General features: G+C 36.7%; 1 protein-coding gene across 1 annotated transcript in view; it reads left to right on the forward strand.

Moving 5' to 3' along the window:
• LOC140136114 (uncharacterized) overlaps nucleotides 1-19,416 on the forward strand; it is a 42,667-nt gene extending 23,251 nt beyond the window's left edge. The window contains exons 4-9 of the mRNA XM_072157820.1: nucleotides 1,341-1,436; nucleotides 1,798-1,923; nucleotides 10,191-10,266; nucleotides 12,683-12,741; nucleotides 16,912-17,057; nucleotides 17,972-19,416. Coding sequence (XP_072013921.1) covers nucleotides 1,341-1,436; nucleotides 1,798-1,923; nucleotides 10,191-10,266; nucleotides 12,683-12,741; nucleotides 16,912-17,048 — 494 coding nt within the window. The 3' untranslated portion in view covers nucleotides 17,049-17,057; nucleotides 17,972-19,416. The remainder of the gene's footprint in view (nucleotides 1-1,340; nucleotides 1,437-1,797; nucleotides 1,924-10,190; nucleotides 10,267-12,682; nucleotides 12,742-16,911; nucleotides 17,058-17,971) is intronic.
• Nucleotides 19,417-20,449: the final 1,033 nt, after the last annotated feature.

Here is a 20,449-nt window from a genome sequence, read left to right on the forward strand (position 1 = left end):
CAATAATTTGTCATTTTAAAACCTAACTTTTTGACAGTTAAAGTGACGAATAGTGAACTTCAACATGGCCAAAAATATGGCTTTAAGACTTTTTAAGTGACCAGTCCCTAAATTTAAAATGTAGCCATTTATATTTTTTGTGGTCAAGCATAATTATAGGATCTCTTACTGCTCCAAATTTGGTGTCAATATCATAATTACTTTTTGAGTTATAAGCAAAAAACTGAAATTAGATGATTTTTTTCAACTTTTCAAATACAACCATGGCCAAAATGTGTTGGGACACTTACGGAAAACGTACACTATATTATGGCCTTATTTCCGTTATTGTTAACGTGATAAAATGGAGGTTTCTTTGGTGACAAGCCTAAAGCCTTTCCTAACACCCCAATCCTCCCCCTTCCACACCAATCAATGTTGGGTGCCACTAGGCGCGTGTGACCAAAAAAGTAGGATTCAACATTGATCGGGGGGAGTGGGGGGCTTATTTACATTACCCTATCAAACCGTCCCAACACTTATGGCCAGCATTGTAGCTTTGATTCCTAATTTAGTTTTTGAATATCCAGCTGTCAAGTCCAAAGTATACAACAAGGGAGTTGCACCATTTCTGTTTGAATTGGATCTTCCTTCAACAAGATATCAGCTTTTGTCAAATTTAATTTAAGCCCAGAAACTTTAGAAAAACGGATAGCTTCTTAGGTCGAATTAGCGTCTTTTATAAAAATGGTGGTATCATCTGCAACCTGACTATTTTTTTTATCAAGATGTTTGTCAACCACTGTGTTAAAGTCTCCATCCATTATTATATTATACAATTCAATATTATTAAGACAACGTTTAACATCAGCAAAAAAATTTACCCTCTCGTTTTTACTATTGGTGCATATATTGAAATCGGTGAAAATGTATTTCCACCTATGTCACAATTAACAATTAGTTTTCTTCCATCTTGACTCATTATTTCGTCTAGAAGTGTGAACGGTATATTGTTTTTTACTAGGATAGAGACGCCACGACTTGCGCCCTTAGCATGTTGAATTCCGTAAAAAATGGTAACAGAAACCAGTCCAATCCGTATTAACATTATCACGAATGATATATGTTTCGGACAAGAAACAGGTGTTTGGTTTATGGTTATTTATCCATTTAAAAACGGCCTATGTTTTTGTTTTATCTCTAATACCTCTAACATTTAACGCAATATATTTTACTTTATCCATCAATGTATTTTTTATAGATTTTTTTCGAGTTACACATCATGATCAGTTAACGCTTTTCAGACTTTTTATTAGCCTTATTTGTTTTTGTTTTCTGCCCTCCTTGGTTTTCCTTTACAGCTCAATGTGACAGACCGTGTCAGAATGGTGGAATATGTATTAATCGTGACGAATGTTCATGCCCAAAACAGTTCACTGGCACCAATTGTGAGAATGGTAAGATATTGACATGTTGTACGGCTCTATAGAGGTAATTGCTTACACATCGGGCTATTTCAGTTGAAATCCATACACCCCCTATGGAAGGCATGACCTTAACATTCTATACACGGAGTGTTATATTTTTGATGATATGAAAATCTCAACTTTATTGTAGAACGTTGGGAAGATGAGGCTGTAAATCGCGAAGTGAAATGAAATGATCACGAATTTAGATTAAATAGAAGTGCTGCTTTAACTACACTGTAAAGGTATTGCGTGTAATTGCAAGGCTTTTCTTATACTTATTTATTTATATATTCACTTATAGTGGCTGATTTTTCTCTAGTCATCTCTTTTTACTACTTTTGATTATTAGACGTTGACGAATGCACCCTCCCTAATGTTTGCGCGGACCCGCTACTTACCTGCGTAAATACTAACGGAAGTTACCACTGCGAATGTACAGATCCGAGATTTCAACTAACTGGAGGTACTTGTATAGGTAGGTGTTCATGTTTTTTGTCATTCCCAAAATGTTTTGAAAAGAAACCGGGACTACGTCACCGTCGATGCTCAGATCACCACCTTTACGTCTAGCGTGCACTGTGTGCGCAGTATCTAAGTGCGCATCAACAATGACGTAGCGTCAGTTTCATTCGCAAAGGCTTTAGCGGCACCTTCAACTGTTACCATGGTTGTTCAGGATACCCTCAACCCCCTGCCACTCTTATTTACGTGTTCATTTACAACGCAAACCGATATCGAATCTCGGTGGTTTGCGAATATTGAAATTATTTATTAGGTTTTCAATGAGCGTGTTTATAGTGGCTGTATACGGAAAGATTATATTGCAATAACAGTTGATTTCGCAGTACTTATAGACGAAGTCATGGTCAGGATTTGGTCGGCCATTATTGGGTACCCGCAGCACCAAACTGGTGTTGTGACTGCCCAATTGGGTGGATTAAACCCGCTTAAAATCCGATGTTAGATTCTATTGTGTTGTAAACTGTCATCATTCTTTTGTCTACGTTGTAACACGGGTGATAGAATGCAGTTTAAAATACCCTCCAAGGCCGCATCATTTCACATTTTAGGTGTGATGGAGCCGACGGGGACCCAGCTTTGGCTGCCAATGAGGTGTTGGAATGCGTGAAATTGGATTCGTCTATACGCTAATATACTCTTAATACCGGATAATCTGGCTCACTATAAACACGTTCAATGCAATCGCCACGATCCGTTTTGAAATAGTATAAAAGCACTTCAAATATAGGAGCCCGCTGAGTTCAATGAACTACGCCCTGAAACCGACGGAGTTGTGCCCCATTAAAAGAATCTCTTCATACACAAATGAACAAATACAATAGGACAAAACCAGCACCTATGATCTGCTTAGTGACATGTTATTTGAAGTCGTGTTCACACGGTCGGACTTAAGTCACTTAATACCGGTAATAAGTCCCTATTATCGGTTATAAGATCTCACACCACCAAATCAGAGTCCCATAGAGATATGTGCTAAATTTGCCTTAAGAAAACGTCATTCTTGCTTCACAGGAGCGACTCACTTTTAATCGACAGCTATAATGGTTGAAATCAGCCCTTGCCTGATCCCTCTGGCTGGGAAAAAAATATAGGTTGACCGTCATTATTTTTTACGACTGGCCCTCAAAGTCTACGATGTCTGGGAATTTCCTATTTTTCAGGCAAAACCATGCCGGTGTTTCTGTAAAGAAAAGGCTGCTTAAAATCATTAAAAGTTATTCGATCTCTCCCATCTGTGGTACACTTGCAGGAATTAATATTACTAATCATGACCAATCCAAATTTGGCTAAAATTATGCAAATTTCTACTCATTTAATGCTTAAATTCAGAATCAATGGGTTTTTCTGAGAAGTGAAATTCAAGGGCGCACAACCATATATACTATTTGGTGGTGTGAAATCTGAATGATGCAACATGTTTCTGATTATCCTTAATTTCAGACTATTTTAATCTAATTAACTTATTTTTAGCATAATTTGAGCAAGAAGCTGGTTAATTTTTTTCAAGCAGAATCATTGTGTCTGTGACATCTGCTATCTACTGAAGATAGCATTGTGATTACCATGTTAAAAATTCACCAAGACTTAGGCTTTCAGCAATTTACAGTCAAGAGGGACAAGTAACCAGTCAGACACACAAAAACAAAGAAAAACATGACCACAATGTCTGAATTATAAGTGTTGAATTATATGGCCTATTAGTGAAATCTTAAGTCTACCCCCCCCCATAAGCTTTCCTGATCCATGGATACATTTTATGATCTCCAACCAGTGCCCTAGCCCACGTGCCACCATATACTGATGTCTTCTACATCTGGCACTGAGTCATTGCATACCATCATGATTGTAAACATTACCTGGGTTACCAGCAGTGGAATCATAAGCTTAGCCTACCCCCCCACCAACACACAAACCGTAAGCTTACCTGATCCAGGCGCCTATTTCATGAGTTCCGACCAGTACCCTAGCACCATACTGCAATGTCTTCTCTATCTGGCACTCAGTCAGTGCATGCCATTGATGATGTAAGCTTACAAAATATTATGATTACATTGCATGGGCCTAAGTCACTCTACGAAATGGAATCTTTCACTCAAACACACATTTTGGGTCATAAACGCACCTTAGCACTGGTATATTAGTAGCAAATGTTGCAGTTCTCTTCAATTTTAGCCTTTAATTACATAAATTCAGTCAATGCACTTCTTCGGTGAATCCAAACACGAATTAGGCACAGGGCTAACTTGCTCAATCAAAAGTTGAGACTCACACACAGCTCCATTCAGATCTCACACCACCAAATCAGAGTCCCATAGAGATATGTGCTAAATTTGCCTTAAGAAAACGTCATTTTTTCTTCACAGGAGCGACTCAGTTTTAAGCGACAGCTATGATGGTTGAAATCAGCCCTTGCCTGATCCCTCTGGCTGGGAAAAAATATAGGTTGACCGTCATTATTTTTTACGACTGGCCCTCAAAGTCTACGATGTCTGGGAATTACCTATTTTTCAGGCAAAACCATGCCGGTGTTTCTGTAAAGAAAAGGCTGCTTAAAATCATTAAAAGTTATTCGATCTCTCCGATCTGTGGTACACTTGCAGGAATTAATATTACTAATCATGACCAATCCAAATTTGGCTAAAATTATGCAAATTTCTGCTCATTTTAATGCTTAAAATTGTCTGAGAAGTGAAATTCAAGGGCGCACAACCATATATACTATTTGGTGGTGTGAAATCATAAGTCGCCTATTACCGGTAATAACTCACTTATGTCCGACCGTGTGAACACGAATTGAGGTTTTCTAAAGCTTTATATCTTGAAGATTAGTATTTGTTTGTGCATATTTATTGCGCATTTAAGGGATCTAAAATGAGCGTTTATTGCGTTTCGACAGTATTTTTTGTGCGACATGAGAGCACCTCAGACCTATCGAATTGCATTCTGAATACGAAGCATGTCTTTCTGATATCAAATAATTTTCATGTTTTGAAAATCACAATATAATACAAATTTTATGACAAATTATAAAAATTTGATATTTTTCAAATTTTTGATATATAACAGTCCTCGAAGTGAATTATATAAATCTAATGATATATTCTTAAAGTATATGTAGCAGGAGGAAAAGCCGACGGTCAATTGAAAATTTTGACCTTTCATATTGAAGATATGGATTTTTTTCCCAAAAAGACCTAATTTTTTTGGTGTTTTGGGAAAAAAATCCATATCTTCAATACGAAAGGTCAAAATTTTCAATTGATCGTCGGCTTTTCATCCCACCTACATACACTTTAAGTATAAATCATCAGATTTATAAAGTTCACTTCAAGTACTATTAAATATCAAAAATATCAATTTTAATGATTTGCCATAAAATGTGTATTAAATTGCGAATTTCAAAAATCAAAATTATTTGATATCAGAATGACATTCTTCGTATTTAGAATGCAATTCGATATGTCTGATGTGCTCTAATGTCCCCAAATAAATACCGTCCAAACGTTCATACCCCAGCCCTTAAGATGCAAAATATAATTACAAATTGATATTATTACATACGGTATAGGTGGTATATTAAACGACTAATAAAATCATGGCGTCATGTCAAAGGTTCATTATATCCCGTATGTTTGTTTAAATTTATTAATATTGGAGAACAATTTCTACACCCATTTAATGTTTACACAGCTGGAATCCTTTTTTAAAATTTTTATTTCTTCTTATGCAATAAATTCAGGTTTTTACATTGCGCGGAGCCGCTGGGCAATACAAATTTAATGCTAACGGGAATTTAAGAATGCAGCGTCTAACTCTACTTGAGGATCTAGTCTAAGTCCCACGGATCTAGCCTAAGTCACAAAAATCAAAGACTTGGAACAAGTCTAAGTATTCAAAATCTTGAGTAGATGCCCCAATTTTGCTCTAATTTCCACTTTTTGGTAATTAGATAATTGGTTATAAAAATGAAAGGTCTTTTTCAAAAACTAGAATGCATAACCTGATATTAGTCTTAGCCAAAGGCTTGATTGTCACAGCATACGAAAAACACCCTAAAACGAATGTTTTTGGCCCTTATTTCCAAAAATTGGCCAAATATTAAAACTTAAGTTTTATTGTCAGTTAGGACTAACTAAAGGATTATGATTTAGCTATGTTCATTTGGCAAAACACGATAATATTTTTTTATCCCAAAAAATTAGTGCTGTATTATTCTGCAATAGGGAGTAGGTATTAATAGTCATTGGCTGACATTGTGGACTTCAAGGTCAAACTGATTACATAATAGGACTCAAATAATAACTCATATTGCATTATTTGGTTCTTGAAACAAATTCATCAGGTTTGGTAATTAAGGGGGTACTACACCCCTGGATAAATTTGTGTCTATTTTTGCATTTTTCTCAAAAACTAATAACACAGTGGTAACAAAAGTTATGTATATTATAGGGGCAAGGAATCCAGTTACTACACTGAAATTTCAGTGACCCAAGACAAGCGGTTCGTTATTTATGATAAGAAATAAGATACCATATATACTGATCCGCTTGTCTTGAGTAATTGGATTCCTTGCCCCAATAATATACATAACTTTTGTTACCAGTGTGTTATTAGTTTTTGAGAAAAATGCAAAAATAGTGTAGTACCCCCTTAACGAATTAAGAGAGTTTTTCTTTTGTCAAAACCAATTTGAAGAAAACTTACTAGTTTTTCTTGCTGACAGTTTCGTCAGCTGGTCAGTGAGCCACTGACTTTATCAAAGCTTAGTGTTGTTGTGCTGATCCAACAGCTGATGACTGGCAGGAAGTTATGTCACTTCCGGTAGCGATGTTAGTCTTGCCAACAGTCTTCAAAAGTGGACCATACACGTGACCTTTTTGGGTGTGTTGGGGCAGAAAAATTCGGCCCTATTTCACCTATATATCTGCGTATTTTCCGTTTCATACTAAAAGGTTCAAAAAAGTTGATACACATTGGGTTCATGGGAAAATTTGCAATCTCATACTATTTTGTATCGTGATCATAGACGCTTATCTGTGACCGTAAGCATCGTAAGCGCTGTAGCGCAAACCCGTATACGGATCAGTGTGTGAAAATAACCAGGCAAAAGTAGTTTCACCGGATGGAGAAACTGAGCTGTTTATACACACTATGCAAGTGAGACCTCCTTACCCTCTTTGTGGCGGTATTGAGAAGGACCTGAAGTGCTCTAATGCAATTAAAGTCATCTGTTGAAAGAGTTAACATCAAAATGAATAGAAAGCAAATTTATACTTCTACGTCACAGATGTTGATGACGTCAAACGTCCTGACCCCCCGGAACCGAGGGGGCGGCACAACATCTTCAAGTTTGACGTCATCAACATCTGTGACGTCATCGGAGGTGTCCTAGTACTACATCACTAGCAACAACAATCTTCAGAGCAATAACATCCGCTGAAGACGCCGGTTGACCCGGCACACCGTCGACGTCCTATACGATAAATATAAATTTAATACTCCGTTGGTGAGCGACGGGCGAGTGGTAGTGAGCGACAGGCGAGTGGTATTTCACTGAACGCAAGAAAAGGAGTTCTATCTGATTGGCTAGCAATCGATCGCTTAGGTCGCTCAGTAGTCAACTACAAACTCATGCATTCAATTCGATTGAAATCGATTATTCTATTATTGACGAAGATAAAGAGCGTGATAGTGTGTCAATAATGTACATTGTATTGCACCTGGTTTTACCAGCATTCCTTTATAAAATAATTTTCTCAAAGAGTTAAATATTATCAAAATTTTTACTCAGGATTTCAAATGTTTTACATCAAAATTGCAGTTAAACATATCCACAGCAAAATACCGGTCCTCACTAATTAGTACATTTAATTTCCAGTTAGTACATTTAAACGAAACCTGTGATTTACGTGACAACAAATAAAATGTTCTTACAATAGAAATATCATATGGGATACTGATATGGTAGGCCGCAACCGCCACAACGTGGAGCTGCTACGCGTAGCTGACTTTTTGTTCCGTGGAGCCAAATTGACCAATCATGTTAGAGTTTTTCATTACTCGGAGGTAAAACTGACCAATCAAGTACGACTTACTCATTACGTGAAGCGAATTTAGTCATTAAGAATTTGCCAGACGAGCTTCACGTAGTTGCAAGATATCCTCGGTCACGATAGTTATGATTCAAAAAGTAATTTATGAAAAGTACGAACCGACTTATTATTCAGATGGACATGCACTCACAAGAAACTCATACAGTATTGTACACAACTATATAGCGAGGCAGAGTGGTGGTAAACCATGCACACAATTCTGCGATCTGCAGTGTATCGCCGGGAGCTGATTTGTACATCTTGCGCGGCGTGGTCTGCGGAATTCGACCTTCAGCAAACCAGTTCGGATTTACTTTATATACTAGTAGTAGGCCATACATACTGTAGTTACGGTACTGCCCGTTTTCCTATACACAATACTCAGTGCGCTCACCATTGACGCGTGACCTAGTGTATGTTAGAAGTATTATGCCATTGCCTATATGACGTCACTGTGTAAAAAATAACCAGTCAATATTTAAAGTATTCTCTGAAATTCTAGAAAATATAGTTTTGTAACATTTCCTAAATTTTTAGCTAATTTAGGTGTTTGGAAATATTGGTACTTTTGTGTTTTAGGAAGGATATGTAAACGACAGATAACACCAAAAAATATGAACAAATTATTTCTAAACCGTGTTAAGTCTGTAAACCATTATGCTTCTCATTTTCAAGAACACTGGTTAACAATAAGCAGACTATTGTCTCATTTCGTAAACAAAAGCCCAGACAGTATTGTTACCTTGCGTTCGCTTTATAATCATTCACCCAACTGAAACTATAATACCAGCTCATTGTTCATTGCACAGGTAAAACAGACACAAGTGCAGTGTGTCTTTAACCAGAGAAGATCTGATGTAACATAGTTGAGCTGTTTTCATTGAGTGTTATCTTGGTTTAATAGCTTTTAATGGGGTTTAAGTCCTTCAAAGGTCGTGGTGAATTCTACTGTAGACATGACTGCATCATGATTATTTTAAAGTCAACAACATTCAACAATATGATCATCGTGATAGTATGACAGTATCAGTACCGTGGGTGTCAGTGATCCTGGCCTGACACAGTAGACAAACAAACAAACACGCCACACACATGGCACATGCATGCAAGGTAACATTGACTATACACTAATCAAACAATGGTATTGATCCTGTACAACTGTTGGTGGTTTATTTACATTCGATTCATTTAAAATCCACATAGTAAACATTAATTTTGGCAAGAGTTTTCTCTCTCTGGAACGATGATGCATCAACTGGCTCCGCGTAATGAAAAGATCTAACATGATTGGTCAATTTAGCTCCGCGAAGCGAAAAGTAAGCTACGCGTAGCAGCTCCACGTTGTGGCGGTTACGGCCAGCCATATACTGATCATGCGAAAATCGTAAAACATAGAATAGAAACAGTATGGCCGGCTCTCAAAATCTCAAATTGTATGCATAGCCTGAGTCGCACGGCCTATCTCGAACAAAATCACCATGCGTAGTTGTTGAAAAACGTGAGGATTTATCGTACTACCACGGCAATTTTTAACACGAAGATATAGGGATGATGACGGTGTGCCCGGTGAAAGCGCTCCGGTGAGTGTACCAAATTTGAGTAGCGTAGAAGTATAAATTTGCTTTCTATTTACGTTTACCGCTACGTATGAATATACATCATTATATCAAAATGAATGTTTTGAAAACAAAGTTCATGTCTTTCGATTAGCAAAATATATCTCTCAAAACAAACAATGGCACCAAACTAGAAGAAGTGAGCGACTTCAAGTATCTAGGTGCATGGATGGCAAACACCCAAAAGACGTAAAAAGAAGCTGCATGGAGGGTATGTAACAGCTTAAAAAATCTGGAGGTCAACTCTCCCATGGAAATTCAAGTTCCGATTATTTGCTGCTACAGTTGAATCAGTATTAACCTATGGATTTGAAGCATACATGTACACAAGAATTGAGCATGTATCTAAGCGGATCCATTGGGCACCAAATTTGACCAAAGCATGAAAACAGAAACCTGGTAGACGGGCTACACTACCATTAGTTCTGATGTTATAGGCGTATCTATAGCAGCTGCGTTACTTTTTGTGCAGTCTTCATTAATAACCTAATAATTTACACCATTTCTAATAGATGATGGTTGTCCTCTTGATTATTGTCTCAATGGTGGTGTCTGTGTTGCTTCAACAACCTCTGGATATTCCTGCGTGTAAGTATAATTACATTTTGTGAAAAAGTTCTCCCTTTCGTTTGTAAAACTGGACTTTGAACAGTTTCCCAATATAGTGTCAAAAAATGTCTCCCAAACTTGGACATCGTCTCTAGTTTCAATTTCCGTTGAAGAACCGACATATATTTGTGTACTATTACCGTAATTGCTCCTCTATAGATTTAATTGAGTTAGCCATTACGGTACCTCTGCCTTATTGAAAGCTTGTATTTTCACTTCACATTTTGAGTTCACCACCTTGTAGTATTCTACCTGTGAATTAGGTAGACACAAAAACAGGTTGTTCCCCGTGTCCATATAGGACAGGTCATATTTTTATTTCACAACTTGCCTGTCAAATTACGTTGACACAGAAACAGGTTGTTGTTAATTTAGGCCGGGTCTTCATGTGGTCTTATATCAACGTCAAAGATAACCACACTTGCAGTCATGAAGTTCCTATAAAAGTTAGTTATTATGTATTTAGTTGTCAAAATTGACAGTCTTACTTATTTTGGGGTATGCTACAGTTTAACCAAATGATTTATTTTAAGGGCTCCGATAGCGACGTTTGCACAGTATTTTTATGGGATCTTAGAGCACATCAGACACATCAAGTTGCATTCTGAATACGAGAAATATCAAATTTATTAACAAATAATTAAAAATTATATTTGTTGATAGTTAATAATCCTCGAAGTAAATTGGTAGCTGGGATGAAAAGCCGTCCATTATTTGAAATTTTTGACCTTTCGTATTGAAGATATTGGGATATATTCAATACGAATGGTCAAATTTTTCATATGATGGACGACTTTTCCTCCCAGCCACATACACTTTAAGTACATAACTTTAGATTTATAAAGATCAATTTTAAAATTTTGCCATAAACTGTGTATTATATCGCGAATTTCAAAATTCAAAATTATTTGATATCAGAAGGATATTCCTCGTATTCAGAACCCAATTTTGTATGTCTGATGCGCTTTCAGGCCCCACAAAAATACCGTGCGAAGGTGGGTGACCGACTCCTTAAACTAACATCTATTTGGCTGAAATAGAAGATAAAATGTTAAGGTGGTACTACACCCCTTGATAAATCTGTGACTATTTTTGCATTTTTCTCAAAAAATGATAACACACTGGTAACAAAAGTTACGTATATTATAGGGGCAAGGAATCCAATTGAATACATGAATACAAAAGCCACCTAAGTCCATGCGAAGTTTTTTGAGAGAAAAACCCGTGTATCATTTTAATTCCTTCAGTTAGATTTACCTGGTCAATATGGTAAGTTTTACGTGCAAATGAGTGGATTAACCTGTATTAGGTATGATGATTAGCATTTCAGGGACGTCGTGGGGTTCATTTTAAATTTTGGACTTAGGTGGTTGTTTGAATCATATACAAAGACAACAATGTTAGAATGAGATTACCACTAGTAAGATAATACAAAATAAAGCACACAGGTATGTATAATGTTGATAAGCATTCTGCCATGTAATATAAACCACACACTTTCCTTTATTAAACCCATTTTTTGTTCAAAAGTCATTCTCTAGCAATGAATGTGTTACAAGTGGACTTTTATACATACTGGATTTCAATCAATGTGTTACAAGACTCAAATCATGGAATTGGGTGATTCTTTCATACATGCTATTTTTCACATGCCCAATAGACACAGAGAATGAATTTGAGTTGTTCTTTCATGCATATGACAGGCCTATGTATAGCAACAATTTCCCATGCTTAACTCAATTTGGCCAAAGTATGGACTTAGGTGGCTTTTGTATTCATATATTCAATTACTACACTGGAATTTCCGTGACTCAAGACAAGCGGTACGTTATTTATGATAAGACAATGAACCACTCTCTTGAATCACTAAAATTTCAGTGAAGTAATTGGATTCCTTGCCCCTATAATATAGCTGAATTTATATATCGCTCGCAGCTTTTGCATTTATACTCATCACGGCTGCAGACGATTGCAGACGACAAGTAAAATATTCTAAATACCACAAAATACATTTTTAGAGCATCCATTGCTGTCAATAATTATTATGTTTTGAATTAATTCATCAACGAAAGTTAATAATCGAGTAAGGTAAATTAATTAGCAAAATAATAGATCCAGTTGATACGAAATGATTGGTTGATGCATTAACGTGTCAAGAACGATATCACTCGAAAGTTGAGATTTCTTCAACTTTCAAAAGCGACATCATTTTTGCCTTGGTGATTCGTATATTTGATCGGCTTGATGCTCTGAAAACGAAAGTAAACACTGAGCACTCGTGAGATTTCGGAAAACAGCAAAAGCGACTGAGTATCAATTCAGCTTAATACATCCTGTGTCGTAAACCAAGTGCGCAAGTATTAATGAATGATTACTAACTGTGTGAATCTTTCAGATGTGCTATTGGTTATTCTGGACAAATTTGTGACGTGTATGACAATCCAAATACTAGAGGTAAACCATTGACCATTGACCATTGCTTGCATTTATGGCACCGGTGTTTGGTTAATGAGAACATCAAGGATTCTCAAGTAATAACATACTATAGAATAAGCCACACGTTTGCGCAAATGCGGTCTGTCACACAGCCAATGCGCGATACATGTGATGGCATGCCCTGTGTAGGAGTGTATTACCTGTGGAAGAAGTGATGCATGTTTATGTCATCGTTTAAAAAAAATGGCGAAAAACGTCGAACATTTGGTCATTTCTTTCCATTACTATCATATTGTGAAAAACCAAGTAGCTGAGGAGTTAGCTCAATATGCTAGGAAAATATTATCTGCGATGACCCCATGTTGACTTTGGCTAAATAAGCTGTATTTTTGCTGGAAAGGGTCCGAATAATTGGCAGTAGATGTGCGCCATCTTGGAATAAACATTCCTTTAAAAAGGAATAGGGCGAGCAAATGAGGAAGTGTCAAGATAAAGGTGTAGTTATTTTATTGTTTGAACTGTTTCTATAATTCGCATTGGTCCTTGATCCATCTATTTCTATTTCAATGCTATTTTTATCTCCGTGTTCTGACAATAATTCTAACAAAATAATCTGTTAATAATACGATACGCCATAGCCTCGTTATAGTTGTATGAATACTGGCAAACTACTTGCCTCAATGTGCTTGCCTGCTTTGTTTAGCATATATAATTTGGTAACGATACGAGACGCCCTCCATGGAAAAAAAAAAAAAAATATTAGTCTGTGACGCCCTCACTCAGGTTTGCTGAGAATCCATTAATCGGTGTAACTGGAGCTAAAAGGCGCAAGATTACTTTCTTTTCACTACTTTTCGTGTGTGACTACGATATGTTATAATATACACTTCGCGTATTTACAACGGTTGGTTTAAACTTTTATTAGCTCAAAATCAGCGGGCCTTATAACATCGCGGATTAATATCAAAGTATTTTCTTGTGACATATCGCTAGAAGCATCACGAATTATTAAGTCCTATACTTTGTCTACTTGCTTTAACACACAAAATTGAGACCAGGCAGGTAATAGCCGGGCTAACAGCACTCTTAACGTGGGTCTACTTTTTGGCGGGCGTAGTGGTAAAAGCCTAACATATCCCGCCTATTGTGGGCTGATCAAACTACATGTATTATGGTTGACATGTTCGCGTTACAAGATGGAGCCCGAGCACAGAGAAATATATTTTCTGTAACGGGGCAAAAAATGAACAAAAACGCATCTCGGCTCTCTTGCATAATTGGCTGTTGCCGCATTTGAAGTCATGTTTTACAACCGACCACCATTGTCTGCTTTTGCAATAAATAGCGCGCTCAATATTCACAAACTAATATAGATATACATTATTTAGACAATAATAACTGCGTGCTATCTGTTTATAGGTTATTGTGTGAAATCGGAGGGGTTTGTTTTGGGCCGAGATATTTTTCCGAGGGGGCGTCAGCCCCCGAGGAAAAATATCGAGGCCCAAAACAAACCCCTGACGATTTTTCACACAATAACCTATAAACAGATAGCACAAAGTTATTATTGTCATTCATTACCGTATTTGTAAGAAAAAAAGTCAAATATTACGATTTATGCGATATAAAATAAATAAAAAAGTTAAACATCACTCCTTTGTATTTAAATCACCCCCTTACAAAATGGATCAGCCTTTGGGAATTTCCCTTGGAATTGTACGTCATCAGCTCAACAACAACCTTTGACCAATTAGAACACGGGATTTGACGATGTGTTGCAAGAGCTGGTTAAAATTTGCATAATTATTCATGATTTGAAATTCATGTTCAGGGGCCAATTTAACTGGTTGGAGGGGATCAGTGGATCGCATGTCGTTGACAGAAGTTTGTGCTGGGGTTTGTGTAAAAATTGAGCTGATGTAACCATTTTTTCACTCTTCTTTGTAATCATGCTAATGGAATATCAATGGAATATCATTATAAGAATTACTGACCATGCTGAGAGACTCTGGGATGGATATATACAAGTGTCTGATCACTATTTTGTGGAGAAAAATACGAAGTTTTAATCATGCACACGTGCATGGAATACAGTATTTACATGCTAAGGTCAACACACAGGAAATTATGATTTATACTTGGAATGTAAACATACTTTGCAATGTTGATGTTTGAGTTCGAATGTTTCTAACCTCGGATTATTACTGCAAGTAAACATGTGCACATAACTTGAGATGGCCAGTGGAATATTCAATTAATTGATATCTTCACGGTAAGTACATGTATATCATCAATGCGAAGTTTCTATGTATTTTCATCATTCACATCATCATGATCATGCATCATGAACGGGATCATGAAGCTGCAAGTGCAAAAGGTAAGTCATGTAAAGTTCAAGCTTCAAGTTCAAGTCATGTCGAAAACATGACTGTATGAGTGTATGTCACTGCCACTGACTGACCATGACAAAAGATCTCGATGATATCTCCAATCAATCACGAGCTATCATGCTCCTCAATATTCCATGTAACATTTTCAAATATAAATAACTTCAAATTTAAACCAGGCATGTAGGCTAGGACTAAAACAAAGTCATTGTGGAAAATATAAAGGTAACCAAGCAAATTACTTTTAAAATTAACTCAGTCATGCTAAATTGTTCAGGCTTATTTCTGCCAATACAAAATTGATATTTGACTGACGTTTTAACTATACATGCACTGCAGAGTATAATCTACTATCTACCATCATGACAATATTAAACCATGTTTCATTAAAAATGCAAATTACAATTTAAATTGTAGAGACATGAGAGAGGGCCTATTGACAGGCACATACCGTCACTGCCCACCCCCCGGGCCCAAAACAAACCCCTCCGATTTCACACAATAACCTCTATAAAACAGATAGCACGCAATAATGTTGTTGTTGTTGTTGTTCTGTTGTTGTTGTTCATGTTGTTGCTCGCATTTTCTTTGGATGGTCGTGAATATCGATGTCAATTATTTTGAACCCCCTATTGTGGACTGAAATTATTGTACCCTCTCACTCTGTTGTGTGGAAAATTTGTACGAGCCCCCTTTCTGTGTATATCAATTACAAAAATACGATCCCATATTTTGGTGTAAAAATTCTATGACACCCCCCTATATTAAATCATGACCGTCTTCTGAAGATAATAATTAATTTACAGCGTGCTATTTTTTTTTATGTTTCTGTGTTTTTTATTCCTATTTTTTATGATGGTTGCTGGTAGTGGTATTATTTTTTATAAATGCACGAACATGCAATAATGTGTTCTGGTGTTTTTACCACAATATCAGTAAAAATAAAAAAAAAAAAGATCAGCGTGATTATATTATACTGATACCATTTTAGATGATCTATGCTGATACTGATTGAGGAAATTCCTTTGAAAGTGAACCCCTGCCCGAAGTATGATTGAAAGATACATTTGTACAATAACAAATGGTTGTGTACAATAACAATTTTTACAAATGGTTGTGTATCAGGTGTGAGATATTGCCAGGTCATGCTTGTGTACGTGTATATGCGCGAATATCGCATACGTGCTGCTCAGCGCAGACTATGTAAACAAAATACTGACTACATGTATGACTCGATCATTCAAAGAATATCTGTTTCAAATTGGAGACATGGCTAATGTTATTTTTGTGAAAGGACCCTTATTTGAGTACATTTTGTGTGTATTTGGGTTTCGCTATCGTTTGTTTTTGTTTTCTGAAGGCGATCGCCATTTTGTATTTACCGCTGTCAAGATTCGCCAAATATTATCCATGTTCGGGCCCCAATTAACTGAGCAAATGCATGTAGCAATGTGCTGTCAACAAATACGTCACACGCGGAGGTCTTTTATAAGCGTGTGATACGCACTTTGAGGTCAATTGTGAGATATTAATGACTCCAAACTGCGTTCGCGTTTTCACAAATAATAAAATATGATTGGATCACACGCATCATGCATATTCATGAGGTTATGAATAAGTAATTAAATATGCAATTAAATTATTCAAATTATAAATTAGTATTAGTGTAGATGGATTTGAACATCACTGAGCAAGGTTTAAGTTGCAAATTAAAAGACGTTTTGTTTAAAAAATGCTTTGAAGTCTCATTTTGATTTACCAATAATAAGAATTGAAATGGATGATGCTTTCTTGTTTTCAGATGGGACCCTTTCTGCAGGAGAAATAGGTGCTATCGCAGTGGCTGGCCTGGTGGCTATACTTAGTCTTCTCCTGGCATGTCAGTGCTGCTTTTATTTCTCCCCAATGACCAAACAGAGATATGATACAAACCCATAGCGAACAACGGTAAGGATATATCCTCTGATTAGTGGAACATTTCGGTAATTCCAGAAAGCCATTGCATAAGAAACCGAAACCACGTCAATTGACGATACCAACATGCAGTCTGTGCCCAAGACTACTAGTTGAAAATGCGCAATTACATTTGTTTACAGGCTGTTATATCATTTATGTATGTGGACATTTGTGATGAAAATAGTTTTTCATAATGACATGGAATGGCTATTCCAGTTTGAATTCATTTGCCCCTATAGAAGACGTGACGTTAAAGCCACATATTGCTATTTATTGTTTCCCAGGAAGATGTCAAGAGGATAACATGAAGACTATAAATTGTCACCTTGAGCACATGGTTTAATAGTCTTACAATTATGGTCTGATTTCCCCCTAGGCCACCTATTTCACCTTACAATAGGCTACATAGTAGGACTAAATGGCAAGTTTAGACCACAACTTTTCACATCTGGAGTTTCATTCGGTGGCTTAATCTTCCGCTGTGGCATATTAACTGAATGGGTGACTCCATGAAATATACACCCCTTGTGTGGATATTAAAGCATGTCTTCAATAGGGGGTGTGTGGATTGATGTGGAATAGCCCAATGCTCTTCACCGCTACATACATGGTATAACCTAATGATCTCATATGGGTGGTCTTCACAATTCAATATGAAGTCAAAATCGGTGTTTCTAGAATAAAGATAACTTAATGCGATTTATTCCTTAAAGCTTTATACCGCAATCTGTCCATGATCCAGCTCATCAGTCGGTAGTCTAGTGGTAATAAATAGTTTTTGGAATGCCGGGGTACCGGTTTCGATTCCCAGTCTGATCAACTTCACTTATTGGTGTCTTTTTTGCAAGTAGAATTGAATAATTTATCTTAAGTGTTAAAATTCTTATTCCTGGCTTATTTCACAGGTTTTGGATTTGGCAAACTTGCAGCTGAATTATGAGGGTTCAACAGGAGACGACCAAGCACTTGGCAGCGCAATTTTGTACTAGCTTATGAAATGACCATGTGGTGACGGCCTATATACATAATACATTTTCAACTTCGCCATTGTATTTGCCAATGTATATGTAATACATTTTCAACTTCGTATTGTATTTGCCAAATACAATATTTTAACTCTTGCAGACACCTACAAACTTGAATTGGGGGTATTTATGTACAAGTACAGTAATAATGAATTACCGGGCGTATTTGATGACTTCTTTACACTACGTTCCAATATTCATAATTACCACATCATGCAGTTATTGTTAACTACATGTATGCACACAACACAGGGGCACTCACAATAGGCAATTGAACCCTACTGGTAGCGCTGTGTTGTAGCTATAGGGGATGAACTAGTTAGCATCATATATCAAAAAGTATAAAAGCTATGATTTTAGTACTTTTCCAAATATCTGCATCTTCAACCCGGTACAAGCTTTAATAACGGGGGAACATACATTTAAAAAAAAAGAAATCCTACCATCTATCCAAACTCGCCGTGTTATTCCAATGCACATTTTGCTTCACCGGGCAGCCATGGCTTGGTCGTATTTGGAATATTGGTGTCATAAAACCGTCATAGGTACAAATTTAATACTTTCTGTCAATCAAGTATGGCTTATTCTCTACATGTCAATCTTTAAATAATTGGCATAGTCCTTATAATAACGGTGGTCCGCCTTGATGAGTAAATCACAGCAAACAGCTGCAAACCAGTGAAAAATACCCCCAAAACTCGGTCAGTGGAGCTCCGCTCGTACATGTCAATAGCGTCATTATCGATTGGATTAGTCGTCCGTAGCGGACAATTCGGTCGCTCATTGGATTAATATTATCAGGTGGTAATAAATTTGCATTGGACAATATAATGGTTTAGTACTGCATATATCGGTTTAATCTTCAATAAGCGGGTTTATGGCTGGAAAGGTCACGGTGAATTTGCCGTGGACGTAACTGCACTATGAAACGAGAAACGCAGGTAAATTCAACTTAATGAAGAACAACAAAACATTTACTGACCATGCCATTCGTACTGCTGGTCCAATATTATGAAATTCATTGCCGAACTCAATAAAAACGGCAAATTCATTGAAACATTTCCGTAAAATATATAAACGTGACTTGATCTCAAAATATGATTAATTCTTGAGCATTGTGTTTCTCGTTTGTTATGCTTTGTTTTGTTTTTACTTCTTTTGATGGTATCATTTCTTTGTTAAAGGGGGTGACTTCCTCTGGCCTTACTGGCCTTCTGGTCATCCCCTCCATAATTTGTTTGTTTGATATTGCCTTTGTTTTTTAAAATTTATACTTGTGTGATTTCATGTGAATTATGGGAAAATAAAATATCTTGTATATTGTATCTATCATGTATCATTGGTTTTCAATGTCTACAAAATAGTGTCATATTTTATCAAACAATTTTACAATATAATATTCAGTCTTGCCAGATTTGTACATATAGTAAGTTTAAAAGATAAAACATATCGGTTGCTCTGAAAGAGTTTGTGGATACACAAAACCCGGGGGTCTCTCTCACACATAAGTGCTACCCATCCGCGTACACACACCTCCAAATTGGACCCTAAATGGCGTCATTCTCGAGAAACCGACCCTTAAGGAAATTAGTTAAACTGTTGTGATTTGGTAGTTCACAGCATCTTACGAATGATAGTGAGCTTTGGCAAAAACTGTATTGCTCAATTCATAGCGAGTGTGTAGAAGAATTAAAATATCACAGATATACTTTTATACGTGCTGCGGTTCTTGAGTTACGTTGCAAAGAGGGCTGAAACAACAACACTTTTGTATAAGATTTGTAGAATGAACTTTTGCAAAACATAAAGGTGTTATTTTTCAATAATATATTGATCTAGATAATGAAAATCGATTTTTAGGTTGCTTCTACCAACAATACCTCGTCTACCCTTAAAGGCGTATTGTGTAAATTGTGCCTAATCTGATACCCAATGAGCGTGTTTATAGTGAGCCGGAATATCAGGTATTTAGCGTATATTAGCGTTTAAGTACTGGGAAATCTGTTGTTATTGCAGTATAATCTTTCCTATTGACCTTTTTCCCTCTATCCACCAATGCACTATTCCAGGGGGGTATGACGTAGTTCATCAACCTCATAGATCGTGTGCATCCGATGGTCTTTACCAGGCCTTTGCAATTATTTTGTCTTAATATGGGCATACTGATTCCATATATGCGGATTATCGTAAAGGCCATCGATGTTACTAATTATTCAATTATTGAATACACGAGTGATGCAGTTACGGAGCGATGCAGAACATCTGTGTAAGAGATTTTGTTTTCGTTTTATTTTCAACTTCAAAAAAAAAGTGAAACGGACGCCGGTAAAATATCACTGCGTGTCCGTCATCAGTTTT

Source organism: Amphiura filiformis, chromosome 16, assembly GCF_039555335.1.
Source record: "Amphiura filiformis chromosome 16, Afil_fr2py, whole genome shotgun sequence".
Classification (NCBI taxonomy): Eukaryota; Metazoa; Echinodermata; class Ophiuroidea; order Amphilepidida; family Amphiuridae; genus Amphiura; species Amphiura filiformis.